The sequence below is a fragment of the Malus domestica genome, chromosome 10 (genome assembly GCF_042453785.1).
Source record: "Malus domestica chromosome 10, GDT2T_hap1".
Taxonomy (NCBI): Eukaryota; Viridiplantae; Streptophyta; class Magnoliopsida; order Rosales; family Rosaceae; genus Malus; species Malus domestica.
In genome coordinates, this window is record NC_091670.1 from 36,515,615 (window position 1) to 36,533,987 (window position 18,373).

At 36.3% G+C, this 18,373-nt stretch overlaps 2 protein-coding genes across 3 annotated transcripts; both read right to left on the reverse strand.

Moving 5' to 3' along the window:
* Positions 1-58: 58 nt before the first annotated feature.
* LOC103446126 (cation-chloride cotransporter 1-like) lies at positions 59-10,142 on the reverse strand. 2 transcript variants are annotated; one of them, XM_029110230.2, is made up of 14 exons: positions 10,003-10,142; positions 9,632-9,866; positions 7,677-7,823; positions 6,919-6,997; positions 6,481-6,572; positions 5,625-5,739; positions 5,173-5,273; positions 4,915-4,976; positions 4,522-4,740; positions 3,769-3,883; positions 3,143-3,337; positions 1,974-2,374; positions 1,529-1,690; positions 59-1,354 (listed from the first exon to the last, which is right to left on the reverse strand). In XM_029110230.2, the coding sequence occupies exons 2-14, from the start codon at positions 9,802-9,804 to the stop codon at positions 264-266; spliced, it is 2,952 nt and encodes a 983-aa protein (XP_028966063.1). In that variant the 5' UTR covers positions 9,805-9,866; positions 10,003-10,142; the 3' UTR covers positions 59-263. The 2 variants fall into 2 exon arrangements, with proteins under 2 accessions (XP_028966063.1, XP_008383418.2); XM_008385196.4 differs by having other exon boundaries at positions 9,632-10,142.
* A 2,322-nt stretch (positions 10,143-12,464) lies between these two features.
* On the reverse strand, positions 12,465-16,836 carry LOC103446127 (BTB/POZ domain-containing protein At1g30440-like). The gene is made up of 4 exons (XM_008385200.4): positions 15,804-16,836; positions 14,912-14,981; positions 13,434-14,657; positions 12,465-13,230 (listed from the first exon to the last, which is right to left on the reverse strand). The coding sequence occupies exons 1-4, from the start codon at positions 15,860-15,862 to the stop codon at positions 12,682-12,684; spliced, it is 1,902 nt and encodes a 633-aa protein (XP_008383422.1). The 5' UTR covers positions 15,863-16,836; the 3' UTR covers positions 12,465-12,681.
* Positions 16,837-18,373: the final 1,537 nt, after the last annotated feature.

Sequence of the window (18,373 nt, forward strand, 5' to 3'; positions counted from 1 at the left end):
TGAGCTGCAAGATGACGACAATAGCAAAAACTTATTTCTCTAAGCGGGGTCGGCTGTATGAATCCCAAAAAAAAAGAAGCTATATTTCAAAATTTTACAAAAACAAATTAAGGGAACCAGTAAAATGCTGCTCTAGCCACAGGGAAGGTGAAATGAATGAATGTAACGTTTTAAACTACAAAAGCAAAAAAATTATATGAACATAGAGTGTTGGAAAATGCGGTAATTTACCATTCCAGGACGGAAGCAGTCTTCCACTGAAACTATGTGAATAGAGTTACAACGTCTCTACGGTATCCTCTCACCATCAGAAGTCTCGGCACGTTCTCCACCAGCAAATCCATGTACTCCATGTAGAAATATGCAGGGTGGTTGGCCGGCGGTGGAGGTAAGCTCACAAGCACAACCGCAGCCATTCTCGAGTATCTGAGTATTGTCGAGTTCAGCTTTAGGGTAGTGTAAAGAAACTTCTCCACCTGCTGTTCATCCACAAAAACTTGCTTCCCGTCAGCCATCAGCGGGGTCCCTTGTTTCTCAGCTATTGCCTTCATGTTAGCCATGTAATCAGCTATCCGCCGCTGAGCACCAGTGAACGCCTCCACAGATTCATCTTGAGGAGACCCACCATCTGCTTGCACATCCCACGATTTCATTGTTACAACAATCACTTCAGCATGCATCCGAAGATCATATAGAAACTTTTTCACATCAGCCTTGAGCCCCTCCGCATCAGTATCCTCCTCTGCGATGCAGAAAACCTGGATTTTGCAACTCTCAAAGCTTTCCTTCGTGAGGAGGAGCTGGGACAGAAGCAGCATGAGACCTCCATCTCTCACAATCCAGTACAAGTCAATGGTACCATACTGCCTCTGATACTCATTAGGCCATTCATCAAGACCCTTGACGATGACAACGGCCTTGTTCGCAATAATGCAATCGTTAATTATTTCAACGAAAGTGGCTGGAATTTCCGTTAAGTTTTCACGACGCCATATCTCAGGATACCGCATCACCACAATGTTTGGCTTGAGGTTTCCAAGACCCATTGTCTGGACGATGCCCCGAAAGCCTTCAGACATACTGGGGGCCACGACAATCTCAGCTACACCTTCACAATTCTTGTAGTCAAGGTAGGTCGCAAGCTGTTTGCATGCAGTCTTAGCATCTTCAGCACATTCACGGTAATCACCGTCTAGAATAGAGAAAAAAATGGACATTCCCCTGCCCTTCTTCTTCATACAGTTGGCAAAGTCAGCAAGTTTGGGATGGCAGGGCACATTTTCTGGCAGCTTCCCCCATGGCCGGCAGAATATCAAGGGGATGGGATACCAATTCTTTGGGTGTACCTGGTTTGCTGCATGGATAGTGAAAAGATGAATGAGAAAAGGTTAAAATATACTCACACGCAAGCATAAACCATAGCATTAGCATGCACTTCGTTCAAACCATCAGCATGCCCCCGGCAACCACACAACACAAACATGGCTCCCACGTTAAAATTTTGTCCTAGAGATGCAAGTACACATACCTCCTAGAGATCGAAGACTGCGGAGAGCAAGTTGGAAATATGCACTCTTGAAACCATCACCCCAGTCCCCAGCCTTGCCTTTGATGCTCACATAATAATATATAAGGCTTGCCAGGGCTAGAGACACGATAGTGAATGACCAAGAGATCAAGAACATGATCACTGTATACAAAAAGAAAAAAAGTAAAAACAGAAGGTCAGTATAAAGTTCAAAAGAAATCAAATTTGACCTACTTACATCACGCATAGCATGTGGCTACAATAGCACACAGTATGCCAGTAACAGAATCACATCACTGACAGATATTCAAGCACAAACTAGTGCCTAATTTTCAAGAGCTGACGGTTGATTTCTCCTCCCTATGCTTTTACTGCCTTTCTTAGCACGTCTATACAGAGAGCATAATGTTAAAATCAAAGTACAAAATAAATACAATAGGTATACCTATACAAAGTGTGGCTCCAAGAAGAGAGAGGCTCCAGTGGTGAAATTTCCACCGAGGACGCCAACTGGGAGCATCCAGAAGATCCAGAAGGAAGCAAGATAAGTTCACACCCGCATAACACAGAAGGAAAAACATAGTTATAGTTGGCGTGATAAGATCCAGGTTCCCAATAATGACACACCCGATACAGAGGAGCGCAGTAAACAAGGTAGCAATGTGAGGCTCATTCCCTTCTGAAACCCGAAAGTAGTTAAGAACGGGTAAAATGTCATCATTGGCTATTGCTGCAAGGAGACGGGGGGCACCAGTCAGGCTTTGAAGAGCAGCACCTAAGGTTGAAAGAATTATTCCAATGTAAATGAATACTGGGAAAGGCCAAGCAATTCTAGCCGAGAGTAGCCTGCAGAGGAACTCCAGTTTCAGCAATGAGACAAACAACGAACAAAGTACATTATTTTGTTAATGCAAAATTCTAGTCGACACATACGCAGGAAAACAATTAACTGGACAGATAATCCCAACTTTTAGAACTCAATTTGACACAATAAAGATAATGTATTAAATAAGTGGCTATGGAAGAAACTCCAAAACAACAGATTTAGCTGTTCTAAACCCTGAAGAGTTCAGAACAAACGAAAAACAAAAGGAACTCCCAGACAAAGACTAGTTATCTATGAACTCACATAAATCTTCTCCATTCTTACATTCTAACAGGTACAAAACCTAGAAATGAGATTATCTTTTTATTAGGTGTCAAAAAGTTCAGCACAAAGGGAGACGTTTTTCTATGTTTCAAAGAAAGAAGAGCCATTGATGAAAGAGGGGGAACTTTAACAGTTTAGAAAAAGATTTCTGTCTCTCCTTTCTTATGTTGAAGAACTCCGTCTTCTTTCAAATTTTGGATTTCTTATTTCCATAGTTGAGACAAAATGGATATGAAAATAAAAAAGATGATTTCTCGACATCTAGTTTGTCACAAAATTAACACAGTAGCCCATTGACACACAATAACAAGAACAGAAAGGGAAGAAAAAAACCAAATTATACAACATGCAACTTTTGAATAAATAGTTAAAATTAAAAAAAAAATTAAAAATTAAAAAAAAAAAAAGAAAGATAGAAATTTATGTCCGTGCCCTAAGAAAGGGCTATAAGAACATTTGTATACCTGTCAGTCAAAAGCTTCTCCCTGGTTGCAAGGGCTCCAAATAGTAACACAGAGACCAGATACATTGCAGTAGTTGAAAGAGTTGCAGCCAGTGTTCCAATAGGAATTGAACGCTGAGTATCTTTCAGTGAGGCTGACCGATTTGAACCTGCCATAATTCCTGTCACAGCAGGGAAAAAGAGGCCGACCATTGCACTGGATACAAAGATTAATAGCAGTTAGAAAAGCAATACAATTTTATTTCCGCCCTAGATTCATAACAAAGCATATAAATTGCTATACAAATATACAGCCAGCATGCAAAACGGCCTTCACTAGAAAAAAAAAATTTAATTAATTAAATTTAAAAATAAATAAATAAATAAATAAAAGAAGAAGAAGAAGAAGAAGAAGAAGAAGAAGAATAGTAATAACAAGAATAGAGAGTGCGCAAGAGAGAGAGCAATAATAAGAACCCAGATATCCGCATATTACTAGTTTAAAGAAACAGATTGATGAATTGGTGATTTAAAAGAATGTCCTCCAAAATCATAAAAAAAAATCCACATATTCGCATATTTATAAGTTTAACTCACACCAGCATCAAAGTAAAACTATCAAAGTTGGAAAATTAATGCCATACTGACTTGAAATTCCAGGATACTTTTCCGTCAGGATCAGGAATTCCATTGTTATTGGTCTTCTTATAATCTGAGCTCCAGTTTTCTTTGAAAGAGTGCGAACTCAAGCCCGTGACCCCATCTGTAACAAATATTGCAAGAAATATTATCCATTTATCCCCACCAAAACCTTAAAAGAATACATTTGACTGGAACAAATATTTTAGAAAGTCAAGTTACTTTAATGCAACAGTTGACTTGATCTGATCCGCACCCCTAAGTAAAAGTCAGCTAATCATTAAGAAACTGGTCCAGGCATGCAGCCTTTGACCACTAAAATGAAAAGAAAAAAAATACTAAAACAGTATCCAGCCTTCAAAGATATTTATTTTAGTATATTGTTCTTGAATGGGGGCAGTGTTAGATTATTGACTTTATTTTGTGCTTTTGGTTGAGTTTATCATATAAGCTTGCTTATATTTTCATTTATTTTTATTCGTAAAATTTTTGTTTTAGTAAAATTATTATTGTTGTTAATATTTGTATCATTATTATTGCAAACAATATTACCTCTAGCATTGTAGTAGTAATAACTAATAACAATAAAACAAGAAGCTGATAACAACACAACACTCTAGGTTCACAGCATTACGTTATGTAAAAAATCATACCTACATATTATGACCTCAAAATGGCATACATCATTATTAATATGAGGCAAAAACATATATCCATACTGAAAAGTGCCAGTTCCTGAAAAAAAGTTAAACCTTCACTAACCTACAGGGTGATTCTTCCTCGCCAAAGCAATCCCGATATATATGCAGAACAGCGAGAACAAAACGGGTATGAGGAAGGCAGGTGCAACCCGATTGATCATTTTCACACCACCAAACACAATAAAGCACAAAATAATAGTCACAACTATCCCATAGATTTGCAGGTCATGAGAACTTGGACTGTGTATGGTAATTGATGTTCCATTAACTCTTGTGGTCTCTGTGTTGACAACATGAAAGAAGAAAAAGAAATTACTTACACTCCATTCAAATATTAGTAACAAGTCTTTGTTTTTTCTAACCTGAATTTTTTTTGGTTTTTAAAGCAATTCCCAGCAACAATTTTCAAAGAAAAAAAGTTCTATTATTGTGAACCGGAACATTGCTAAATTACCTCTAAAAATCCCAGCTGCCGGCACAGCTTTCAAGAAGGTTTCAACAGCTCCCAAGACATAACTAGAACAACAATAACATGAAAGCCTAAGTTCATTACTCAAGTCAACAACCATCCAGCATCAAGCACAAAGCAATCAAAATAATAGAACACTTTATTCAAGACAAAATCCATCTGCCTCGACAAAATCCATCTGCCTCCAGGCGTCAACCATCATGTCATTATATCATCACAATTAAGTTAACAGTGAAAACTCACAGAGATCCAGCAACAGCATTTCCTAGAAAGAAACATAATCCAATGCTAACTCCAACTTCTGGACCAAGGGCACGACCAATTAGATAGTAAGGTCCACCACCCTAGTAAAATGAATACAAAGCAGAACTCAGTTTCCTTCTTTCACAACCCTATTCAGTTAAGAATTGATTAACTCCTAAAATACAGTGTCAGAGTACTCAAAAGGAAAGAACCAGAACTCGACGTGCAGTACATGATAATAATTGGAATATTACACAGTTCATTAACATATAAAGCACAAGGTTAATGATTCCTTGAAAGTAGGAATAACTGTTTTAAGATTAAATCCCAATTGTAGATGCACCACCGTGTAGCAATCTAAAATGGTCTCACAATCCAGTTTTCAACTGTTAAGAGTCGCTAAAGTTCACCATCTAATATTTCTCTAGTCTTATCATATATAAATTGTGTACCTTCATAGCACCATTGGTTGCAATTGCGCTCAATGATATTGCAGTCAGGAAAGTACACAAGCCACAGAGGGAAACCAAGAATAGTGACTCAGCTATGCCAGCCATACCAACAATCCTGCCATTTTAACATATCAGAGATAATATCACTATCTTTTTGTACTAATAAATAAATTTAAAAAACTTATATCAGTAAAAACATGACTGGTCTATAAGGAAACAGAAACATGATGAATTCAATCATTTAAAAGCAGTGACAAAAAAAATAATTTAAAAGCAGTAAAATATTACACAAATATATAGGCAATAATGATCAGATTCGTCTGGCATGCAATTTCCCAGTTCTACTAAGCCTAATAAAGAGCTTTAAAAAGAGAAAGAAGCATGCCGGACAAAAAGTCAATTTTACAGCCTCTGCAGGAGAGAAGTATTTTTCACATGCATCCAAAATTAACTAGTGAGAAAACAAGACAATCCCACTTCCATAAAAAGCGGGTGCTGTGGTGGCTGCGCCAATAGGACTTGTAGTTGTATTTGACATGGATAAAAACACGCTTCGAAATGAAAATATAAAGGCTTTCTTAATTTCAGAATCTAAACAAGTTCCACTGGAACAGCACTAGGGGGGCACAAAACAATGTGGTATTAAAGGGAAAACAAAAATTCACCAGATTTTTGATAGCACGTCCAATAATGAACAAGAAAATCTACATTGCACCCTCCATATACAATATCAACATCTAACAGAAAATCCTACCATAAATATATAATTGTTCATGCATCCTATAGACAGTTTGAAAAATAGAATAAGATAGTTGAATATCAAAGAATGATAAATCTCAACCAAATCAAGAATTACCAAGAAAATCGGATATAGTAGATAATTCCCAAAATGTTCTGAAGGCACGGCACAAATACACCCATTAATGTTCCCAGTTTGAGATCACTTGGCTGCATGGTGAATGCACATCAAAAGATACAGAAAAACATCAGAAATTCAAAATCAGTTTCAACTTTCAGGAAAGCATAACAATATGATAGTTCAACAATAAAGCAAAGGGGTAATAAGCATATACTACAAGTAACTATACCGTCAAAATTGGTAGTAAAATGTGAGAAAATTGAAGGGAATAAGGGGAAGAAAAAGAAGGATTGATGTTGTTGAGGATGATGATGACGACATAACACAGTAGTTGCACTATTTTGCCTTGTAACTGCTGCTATTGAAACTAAGCAAGCAACATGATAAAGGAGGGACTTATGCAACAGACAGCAGGATTGTAATAAATGACCATACCTTTGGTCGCCCCTGAGTGATAGCAATATCTTCACCATCTCTAGGACTTGATGGTGCTGCAGTCTGCTCATCCGTCATACTGTAGGAGCATGAAACAAATAATTACCGACCAATCAGCAACAAAATTTTATACCAAACTATAGTAAATAACTTTCGTATCACGAACATTCTCCAAAATCAAACATGCGGGGAGAAAACTGCCAAAATATTCTCTCATCCTTGCATCTCTTCTCAGAAAGAGATTAGGCAGGAAACATAAACCATATATCAGAAACAATAACTTTAAAAGTGAACATAAAGTAGTTTGTACGTGTGCCTGCATCCCTCTGAATGCCTAGACATGTATGTATATGGGTCAATAAAACTATGTTCCAAGGGCACCAGATACAGGATACATAAACAATACAACAATATGACATATCGTAAAAACTAGGATACAGATACGGCTAGCAACGAATAAGACAACAAAGCAAAATAAATATGCAAAGTGTTTCCTCTTTTTTTATCAATGTTTTATTTTCATGTTAGCCCTTAACAATTTAAAACTACCAACAGACACATGATTTTCCTAACAATCTCAAAATCACTGTTCCTATTCACCATGTACATGCCATATTCAAGGGTCAAGTTGAATACAGATATGGAGTACCAAAAGAATGCCAATCAGATACTACATACCCAAAATATATTGCAGTATCTGCGTTTTAGGGTGACAGAGCATGATAAAGAAACAATACTATTGAACATAACAAACATACCTCTTCAGACCAAGAATGTTGACGAGAGAATCAAAACCAAATAGTTCCAAATTGGATTCTTTCTGGGGGCCCTTGGCTTGCACATGAGTAGAAGGCCCTTCATTTATGTTAGAACCCATGTTTTCTTGTGTGCTCACTTTTATTTTCCTGTCCACCAATAAGCATGTACAAAGATTACGAGCAAGAATAAATAATATTATATTCTAGTACACATGTTGCTTGATCTTCTTTACATGCAATGAAGAGAAATCAGCCTTTCAACGTATAGGCACAAAAAACCAAACTTACCTGAAAATGAATATTAGTTTACAAGTATCTTTATAGCTATCAGAAACATTTTGACAAGGGAAACTCGGATTTTTTGTCTCAAGGAATTATTGCAACACCTCATAAATAAGATATCTTTAGATTTTCATGGATTTTGATGCTATGCCAAACCATAGATTGGGATACCCATGAATAATAAAAAGATGTATAAGTGAAGAATGCAAGAATTAGATTACATTCAACTCAAAAATCCCAACCAAAATGATTGCAGTTAAAGGAATATCCTGAAATGCTTGGATATAGATGACCAAAATGTTAGGAATTTCCTCGTCAAAGTAAGTGTCCTATTTTGTTTAGGATTGTATTAGGAAAGAATCAAGTTTCCTTGTAAAATTAGATTGGGAATCCTAGAAACATAATTGGCAAAGGAAAGAAAGTGTACTTTCCTATTTTATATAGAATAAGAAAGAAAGTGTACTTTCCTATTTTATATAGAATAAGAAAGAAAGTGTACTTTCTTACTCCATACAAAATAGAGATAATTTACTTTCCATTTCCATATAGAATAGGAAACTTAATAAAAAATAGGCATGTAAACCACAGCCTATACTTATAAATAGGGTGCGGCAAGGCTAGTAAAAGAAGAGAAAGCCAGAGACAGCCGAGAGGAAAAGAGAGGGATTAATTCTAAGGTTTGCAAAAGTACTGTAACTCTATTATTAATCAAAGAAGTCGTTTCTCTACCTAGAGAAATCACAACAGGACGTAGGCAAAAGTGTTGCCGAACCAATATAAATCTTGTGTGTTTCTAGTTATTCTCTATTTTGCTAAGTTTAGTTTGTTGCTAGATACATCAAAAGAACAAGATCTAGAGGAGAGTCAGAATTATAAAACACACACAAAAAAAAAATATCAAACTCTATTATAGTCCAAAACGCACCCCAATTCCACCACCGTAACCTCAAACTACCTCTTATGTCATTCCAACCAAACAATCCACATAGAAACCAATACCCCACAATGCCAAATGATAATCACATTACGTTGGCCCCAGTATGCAATTCATCTTCACCAGCAAGGAACAACATTTTCTAAGCTCAACCTAAACCACCCCCAACAGTTTCATCAGCCTAACCCAAATTTGTGCTGTAACAGGATCAGCACTCTCCTACTTGGGCAGAGCCTTATGTTAGGATTCAGAATCCAAACATTTTATGATTTCCCATTTTTTGAATTCAATATCTCGGTCCACTTAACAAACAACATTCTGGCAAAGGCACTCGTGGGTTTAACTCATTTTCGATTTCCAACAAGAATTCGTCATACACAAAGCAGCTAGAAGCATCAAATTGCACTTGTGGGTTTAACTCATTTTCGAATTCCAACAAGAATTAACAATACACAAAGCTTAAAGCATCAATTTGCACTTGTGGGTTTAACTCATTTTCGACTTCCGACAAGAATTAACAATACACAAAGCTCAAAGCATCAACTTGCACTTCTGGGTTTAACCCATGTTCGATTTCGGACAAGAATTCACCATACACAAAGCTTAAATCATCAAGTGAACTTGTGGGTTTAACTCATCTTCGACAATTAACCCATTAAACCAAAAGCATACCGCATCAAAATTCATTCTTAAACCACCATTCAAATCCCTAAGTCTCAGATACAGAAAACACACATACTTGAGGGAAGCCTGGTGAACCGGGAGAGAAGACGACGAAGAAGAGGAGGAGGAAGGATCCATGGGCGACATCTCGAGCACGGCCCGATCGTTGTCGACGACGGGGCGGTACTTGCGACCCCTCTGGCCACGGAACTCGTCTTCCGCACCGGCTTCGACGTCGACATTGTCCATTTCCTATCCCCTGTTTGGATCGATCCGATACAAAGCTACTCCTATAGAAAGTGGATTTAGATCTGTGCGAGAAAGAGATAGAAAGAAAGGATTTTTATATAATATTTGTGGAAAATTAAGAAACGATGATATTATTGGATGTTGATTGTTCAAAGAAACGCAGAGAAAAAGACAGAGGCGGCTTTGAATTGAAGAAACCTGGAGGCGAAATCAAATGAGAAAAATAGGAGAAAAGAAATTGAGAAATGACGACGTCAAATTTTGGAACCACGGTTTTGCTTCTGTTAATATTGGCTCTCGGTCCTGAGTTCCTCCTCAATTCATTACACAGTCACTCTATGGTGGATGAAAACAAAATTAAAATTACCAGAAATTTTAAAATTAAAATTAAAATGACGGAATTTTATTTTTATGAATTTGTGAATTTTCTGGTTTGATTAATCTAAAAGAACAATGAAATTAAATACGAAATTTTTTTTTTTTAAACTTTCCATAATAGACATTGAAAAGTGACATATATATACCTAGAATTTAAACTTGAAAATCAGAGGTCTCAAATTCCAAGTTTTTTTACACGCTGAAATTCTAAATTTATATGTTTATGAATCCAAACAAGGAATTGCTGCATGTTAATTTATAAATTTTGACTTCTATTCAAGGGCCATTTTGGTTCCGATCCCTTATTAACCTAATTGTTAGATTAAAGCCTTATTTGTTTAAATATTTTGATCTAGGTTCTTAGTATCATTTAAGATATTTAACTCATGTATTTATGCATTTAATGTCTCTCAAATTATGAAATTTAACCAAATTCAAATAATATTATCAAAATATAGTAAATACTTAAAAATCAATAATAGAGTAATATTGTTTTTCACAAAATTATAGCAAAAAATTAATGTACCCACATAATTATTAACATATTTTAAAAAATAAATACCGATATATATTTTAAAACATAAAATAAATACATATAATTAGCATGGGTACATTTAGCAAAATTAAAAATGTGTACAAATAAATTTTAAAAATATGGGTACAAATACAAATAAAAGTTTAAAATATATGGGCACAAAAAGAAATTAATATATGGGTACAAATTAAAGCTGAAAATAAAATTGGTACAAATTTAAAAAAAAAAAGTTGCAAATCGAAAATGGGTACAAACTAAAAATAAAAATATATAATAAAAAATTTAGCCATAAATATAAATATATTAAATGTAATGTTTCTAACACTAAATTAATGTATTTAGTAATAAAAAATATTTTATTATTGAAATAATTAATAGTGTTTATTAAAACCTAAGGTCCTTAATCAAAAATTGAAAAAGAATAAGGTTTTAATCAATGGAGTAGCAAAAAGATGGATGGAAACCTAATTTTTCCTTTATTCAAATTCCAAGTTTATTTCATACTTATAATCAGAACTGTTATAAAACGCTTTGTAAAAATTATCTATACAAAAAATTAATAAAATATGAGATTGTTTAGTCATCGAACTGTATAAAAACAAACAGACGAATTCGGAAAAAACATTAAAAACCGTCTATTTATTTGCTACAATTGATTTATAAAACAACCTTAACTTTAATTGACTTTTGTAAGAAATGATATTTACAAAGAAATCTATAACATGTACGATTCTGAAATACGAAGTTTTATGAATCGGCCATTAGTGAATTAAGCATTGCTCACTATGGTTCTCTCGTCTTATAACAAAATTTGATACAGTAGTTATAACGTATAAAATTTGTTGATCTTATGCAGGTAGTGTATTGCGCTCGTGGATATGATCTTTGACTACAACTCAGTGCATCTTGGATTTAAATTCTCTCCTCTAGTCTAGCTTAAAATAGTAATTTTGAGAGTAAAAAAATGTTACATAAAAACTTTTCTATTTAATTCACTGTGTCCCAAATTCAAAACTAAAGTCGTCTCGTCCCTGCAGTATTGAAGAGTACACACAAAAATTATAAGACAACAAGCTTAATAAAAAAAAAAAATCTTACAATTCAATGAGTTCTCATAAATTAGCTTTGATGGTGAGTTTTGAAGGTACTATGTAAAGGAGGAAAGACATGTTATTAAAAATATAAATAGTTTCGATACAACATTTCTACAATGAAAATATGTCTTCGTCATGGCCCAATAACCTTGTGACCCGACTTTGGAAGTTGACATCCATTTATTCTTCAACGAACGTAAAATCCAGAGAATTTTTCACGTCAATTTCAAACCAAATTCAATCCTCGACACCAAACCAAACCTTCAACGTACATTGAATCCAGTGAATATTAATCAATTCCTATCAATATTCGTCTTAAACAAATACATCTAAAATGTTAATATTAATCAATTCCTATCAATATTCGTCTTAAACAAATACATCTAAAAGGTTAAAGATTGTTGCATTTCTCCTGCATGAGTAGGATAATAAAATCCAGAGCCTCATTTTTCATCGTTGCTCGCGCATCGCGCATCTGCGCTAGCAGGATGCGTTCACCGGGAGAGCTGCGACGATGGTTTGTTCCATCTCGAGGCTCTCCCCCCACTTCCTCTAATCCGCGGGAGGTCAAATTTAGGTCGCTGAATTATTTTAGTGTAACTTTGACCTCCCGCGACTAACAAGAATGCAGAATGACTTGCAACAAAAAAACATTGATTGATAAAGATCATTTGAATTTCTCATGAACTTTGTTGAGAACCAAATTACAAGGTAACTTCGTTTGTCCATCGCCACTACACATAATTACGGCAGAATATCATACAGCAAAAGACTAAACAGGTGTATTAGCACAAAGAAGCAAACGTTGGAACTTACTTTCTGAACCGAAATCGAAGAAATATCCAGCTAAACACAGGAAAAACTTCAAAACTATTCATCTTTAACAGAGTCTTTCTTATGCTTTCCATGCCTCTCCTTTAGCTTCTCGACTTTCTCAATCGCGTTGTGTTGATTGGTGACGGATCCCTCTTGAGCACTGCACATCTGGGACTTAATCTTGAACCCGAATTTCTTTGATACGTTTCCCCACGTGCTAGACCCTTTTACGCGACCCAACTTCTCGATCTCTTGTCTCATGTTCGAACACTCCTTCTCAAGCTCGGATACCCGCATCCTCATGTTGTCCATCCCAACCTTTAAAACCTGATTCTCCCTCACGGTAGTGGCCCAGCCTCCCTCGTTAGACATAGCAAACCCGCTTCTTAACTGTCTTGATCCATCAAGATTTTCTGATACCAGGAAGCAGTCGGCAATTGACGACCTAAGCTGAAGCTGCTCGAAGAAGAGAACTTGAACAACTATTCTCAAGGGTAGCCTCTCATTCTGTGCAGCATGAGTGCAAGCTTCCAAGGAAAGCTTCTGGCAGTCCATCAACCGGCAAAGCTGTTCCCTTTCGGACTCTACCAACCATGGGTGCGACTGCAGGTTGTAAACCATAGAAAACAATAAGCCCAAAAAGTTACAGGAGTGTCCAATACTAAATTCATTTTATAGATTGTAACTCTAGAAACATTGAGGTTGAGAGAATATTTCTAGGTGGATGCGGTGTGGTTGATCAATTCAATGATCAATCTTATAAAGGAAAAATGAATTATATTGAACAATTGATCGATGCCTATTACCTTCAAATAAATATCCATGGCACGGTAAAGACCATCATCCAAGGGTCTGGCATATTCTGGAACAGCAGCAGCAAGAGCCTGAAACTTGGGGAGCTTCAAGTTGACATCAGGGGCAACCTCTGCAAGGTATCCATCGATAAGCTTGGCTACCATTGTGATTGGGGTCAGTGAAGGGCCTGAAGACCCGATCAATTGTTCATCATCGACCGAACATGGAGACACTCCTCCTGTTTGTTCCATGGCAATGAAGTGGTCAAGAATTCGTTGCACACAGTCAACATTGTACAGAGTCTCCATAGAATAAGAGAAGTTGGGCATCAAAAGATCTTCCAAAGTAGCTTGATCAAGCTGCATGCCAATTCTTTTCTCAAAATTTGATATGCAGGAAGGGTTGGCTCGAAGAATCATGGCTGTTCGAAGTAGACCAAACAAAAATTTGGTTGGGACTACACGCTTCTGAAATGGAAGTAACCGATCAACCTCTTCAAGTAAGAGCTTCTGGTCTTCTTCTGATGGTGGGGACCCCAAGGACACTGGTTTAAGATGAGTACTAGAATCATTGCCTTGACGCCGATTCAGCCCAGGAAGGTACTTTTTTGCATAATAAGTGATTGAGGCTGCAATGATCTCCTGTTTGATGCCACGAGATTCCATGACCGAAATCAGCCTCTGGTAGAGAGGCAAGCTTAAGGTTGATGCATCCTCATACCACCAATCTGAACTTGACTTCTTTGGTCTAGCCCCTGTACTTATCCCATTCCACAGGACACTCCCACCAGGACTTTGCATGGGGCCACCATGCTCCCTGACAGGCCACCCAAACAAATTAGGATCAGTAGATGCTTTTGTGGCTAGTGACTCGATGCACCTTTTGGTAATGTTGAGTTCTTCAGCATAAGGGAGAATATCATCACAAGTCTGAAGCGCCTTTAGAGAGTCTTTCCAATTTCGAAGGACTACTTGACTGAGAAAGGCTTCAGTTTGTGTGATTAAGTTGTCCTCCCCGTAGTCTTCAGTCATTTCAAGATGCTCAGCAGCACATCGAAGGTAGACAACATTTGAGGCAGAAAGCTCAAATTTCACCCCGTAGCAGAACTTGGCTACCAATTCAAATGTTTTTGCCCCACCAGGAATATCAGGGACGGTTATGACACATCCTTCTTCTCCTTCAGATGCTTCAGAAATCAATCTTTCCATAACCCCACTTCTTGAGAGCAAAGGAAACTGCACCAAATGGCAATTCAAAGGTGAGAGTAGCATTCAAATGTGAAATCAGGCATGCATTATGCATACGGGGTTGACACCAAATTATGATTAACGACTCAAAAGAAGAGTCAGAGAACCTGATAAAAGAAGTCAAAAGTCATTCTCCAGAACAGGTACGTAACGAATTGTCCCAAGTTACAAGAACAGTAAATCAAGTGATAGTTATACCTACCAAAAGGAGGTAAAAGTAAACAGGGAACCGGGAAGCTAACCTTATGAAGATGGAATGACATCTCTCCAACCTCAACAACAATGTCACTAGGAAGCCCAGTGGTGCAGAACCTATATCGTTGCAAGACATATATAATGTCAGTCAACAAATAAGAAAGTATTGGGAACTAATTTACTCAAGAAGAATTGATTCAGTGTCTGTAGTCATAACATATAATCAGCTAATCAATCATGAAGCACAGACACATAATCCAAAAGGGTAATCGCTACATGGCTTTCGTTTCACAACATGCATACAATTTGTTATATATACTCATTACCTAGTAGAAACAAAAATCAGTCCAACATCGTTTCATATTGTTAATCACAAATATGAGGTTCAAAAACAGAAAAAGATTGCTAGCACAACGCAATGTACAAAGAGAATGCAATCACCCACGTACTACACAGGAACACGCAACAAGTAGATCCTAAAACCCAAAGAGCATATCCAGAATATGGATGGTAAAGGAAGAAGAAACGTCTTCTGTCTTCCAAATTAAGTCATTCTTCAGACTCCCAAACAACTGTGATACAGCAAGAACTCATCAATGATTAACAAGCAGCGGACATGTTTGTATCAACCGCCTTTCTTTTAAGCATTCTTCAAACTACGAAATCCCAAAACACCAATGGAATAATAATCGTTTGAAGGTAACAACTCTAAATATGATGTGCCTAAACTGAATCCCAACTTGCAGGCAACATATCAAATTTTACTTTCCATACAAATTCAAGTTTGCAAACTGAATATAAATGATGTAAAAGTAAACAATTTTAATTGTGACACAAATTCAGAACAATTCAGAGCATGTATACATATACATACATATATATATACACACACACATTCGGTCATAAAGAGTATCAAACTAAAGATGTCAGGGTGCATACCAGGCCTGTCCTTGTCTATGGAATGCATCAGTTTTAGATCCCAATTTCACGCAAGCCATTTTTTCTCCCAGTGAAAGCAGTACAGAAGAACTTCAAGAACAACTTCCCAACAGAGACAAGCTAATCAAGTCTGCAGAAACAAATCCCTCAAGGCAAAATGCACTAGTAACTGCCCAAATCAGGGCAGTTTTACAAGCAAAAGCGGATACCCAATAAGCACTTTCCCTCAAAAACCACTGTAAAAGCCCAAATCAGCCAGAAAAATCCCTGAAAAAAAGCCGAAAGCAGAAACCCAACAGCACCACAATGCAGCTTTCTTTGCAGAACCCCACTAAATTTTCTGGAAAAAACTGACCCAAAAAACCAGCAGATATAACAGAAGAAAATGAATTCCTTTACAAACCCAGTTCTGAATCCAAGAAAATTCCTCCAAAACAACTCCACTACAAATACCCACCTCCAAAAATCCCCAAACCTGACCCCAAAAACCCCACAAAAAATTAAAAATTAAATAAAAACTCAAACTTTCTAATTCAGACAGAGAATTTAGGTAAACCCCTCCAAACTGGTGCCCCAGAAACCCCCAAAACGAGATGCTTAAATAATTTAACTTAAAAGAAATTTCCAAATATTGAAACCCCTCAAGACACAAGAGACCAAAACCACTGACACCTTATTAAAGTAAAAGGAAAAGGAGTCCTCCTAATGCCTGCCAATGCAAAACCGCAAGACCCATTTGCCCAAAAGACAGCCAGGCGCCTGGAAACCCTAACGTGTCAGGGCCTTGTTATTAATGGCAGCACAGCAGCTCCCTCTCTCCCTCTGGCTCCGAAGGTAGGAAGGCCTTCTCTCCTCTCACTCATACATGTGGGGTCCTCTGGCTTGCGGCACACTCATTGCACTTTAAGAACTTGGTTTAGGAGATGAGAATGTTTACCCCAACATAATGATTTGGTTTTGAAGTGGGTGCAAATTTCCGCTTTTGGTCTTTCAAGTTTCAATTTTCGCGATTAGTCTTTTCCTTTTCTAATGTAAGAGGAAAAATGCTAAACATATTTTTTAAGGTGAAATTCTCTCCAAATCTTCCGTCATTTTATGTTTTTGATATAACGTTTTATAATTAATACTAACAATTGAAAATAGATATTCTCCGGATATCTTCCATCAAGATTACCGGATCAAGTAATCAGGGCTCTTAAAATTTGATTCAACGGCTAAAGTTATTATAACTTTTAAAGGCCCCTATTTTTAGCTATTTGATCAAATTTCAAGGGTTTGGATCACTTGATCCGGTAGCCTTGGTGAAAGAGATTCAGAGATGATTTCTTTCTCTAACAATTGGGCCAATAGATATTTTTTCTCCCCCCACCCTGAAAAAATAGGAGGTGACTCTCACTTTTGAGAGAGGTGTTATTCACACCTTTTTTTTTTTTTTTTTTAAATGACAACTGGTGGCAAGTCACGGTTATCCATCCCTCTGGGGGCTGGAAAAACTCACAGAGGCATTTTAACCTTCTCTTGCCACAAGTCTAGCTTCCACACCAACAGTGGGTTTCGAACCCGAGACCTCTAGTTTTTAGTTTTTAAGAAACCTCGTAATTCACACACTTATTTTTATCTCGCACATTTTATTTTTCATTTTTTACGCGTTGGATCAAATAAATTAAAAAATATCAATGGACAAAATTCACAAAAAGTGCGTAGGAGATTTAAAAAAAAAAGGTTTATGAAAAGCACTACCCTAAAAATAATGCTTCATCAACAAATACAAAATAACGCTTGTGTGACATATGTGAAGGTAAATTAGTTTATTTTTTATATAACGACACAAATAACGCTTTTGTGACATATGTGAGCGAAAATTAGTTTATTCTTCATACAACGATATATTTTTACATTAAGGGCGAGAAAACAAATTATTATTAGACTCATCATTTATGAAGTTTAAATCTAAGACCTCTTGTCAGTTGTCAGTAATAAATATATATTTTAGGAGGTGGAAAATAAAATAAAACAACCACAACGCTCAATCAAGGCATTACTTTGAATTATGACGATTATAAATCCTAAAATTGAAACTATAAGAACTAAAATAAAATGAGAAATGCTAAAGAGACACTCTAAAAGTAAGATTTTTACATATTCTTTGTTACTTCACAGTTTAATGTAGGGGTGTGATATCCACACATCCCTTTTTACTTATTCCACACCTTTTTGGTTTTCGGCCGTTGGATCTGATGAATTTAAGAAGATCAACGGACAGAAATTAACAAGGATGTGTGAGAAGTAAAAAGAGATGTGTAGATAGCACACCCCTTTTATGTAATTTTCGTGTCAATATTATAAAATGTCGCTTGGATTGATAAAACTTTTCATTTGTCAAATAAAACAAAGCTTTGATTGATAAGACTTTTGTCTTTTATCTCACTATAAGTTTCAAGTTAAATTATTCTCCTTTCTTCGTGTAGTTTGGTCTGCATATAATACTAATATCGATTTTAATAAGAAAAAATCAAAACTTGAACTAATCTATGGACGCTAAAATCATAATTCTAAAAAAAAAAAAAAAA

What these genes read in the sequence shown, in the direction of transcription:
- LOC103446126 (XM_029110230.2), bottom strand. Translation starts at nt 9,804, where the DNA reads ATGGACAATGTCGACGTCGAAGCCGGTGCGGAAGACGAGTTCCGTGGC. An exon ending in GTTCACCAGGCTTCCCTCAA is followed by an intron (nt 7,824 to 9,631) that starts GTATGTGTGTTT and finishes ATTGGTGGACAG; the next exon opens with GAAAATAAAAGTGAGCACAC. An exon ending in GAGAAGCTTTTGACTGACAG is followed by an intron (nt 2,375 to 3,142) that starts GTATACAAATGT and finishes GTTCCTCTGCAG; the next exon opens with GCTACTCTCGGCTAGAATTG.
- LOC103446127 (XM_008385200.4), bottom strand. Translation starts at nt 15,862, where the DNA reads ATGGCTTGCGTGAAATTGGGATCTAAAACTGATGCATTCCATAGACAA. An exon ending in CATAGACAAGGACAGGCCTG is followed by an intron (nt 14,982 to 15,803) that starts GTATGCACCCTG and finishes GCAACGATATAG; the next exon opens with GTTCTGCACCACTGGGCTTC. An exon ending in TGTCATTCCATCTTCATAAG is followed by an intron (nt 14,658 to 14,911) that starts GTTAGCTTCCCG and finishes CATTTGGTGCAG; the next exon opens with TTTCCTTTGCTCTCAAGAAG.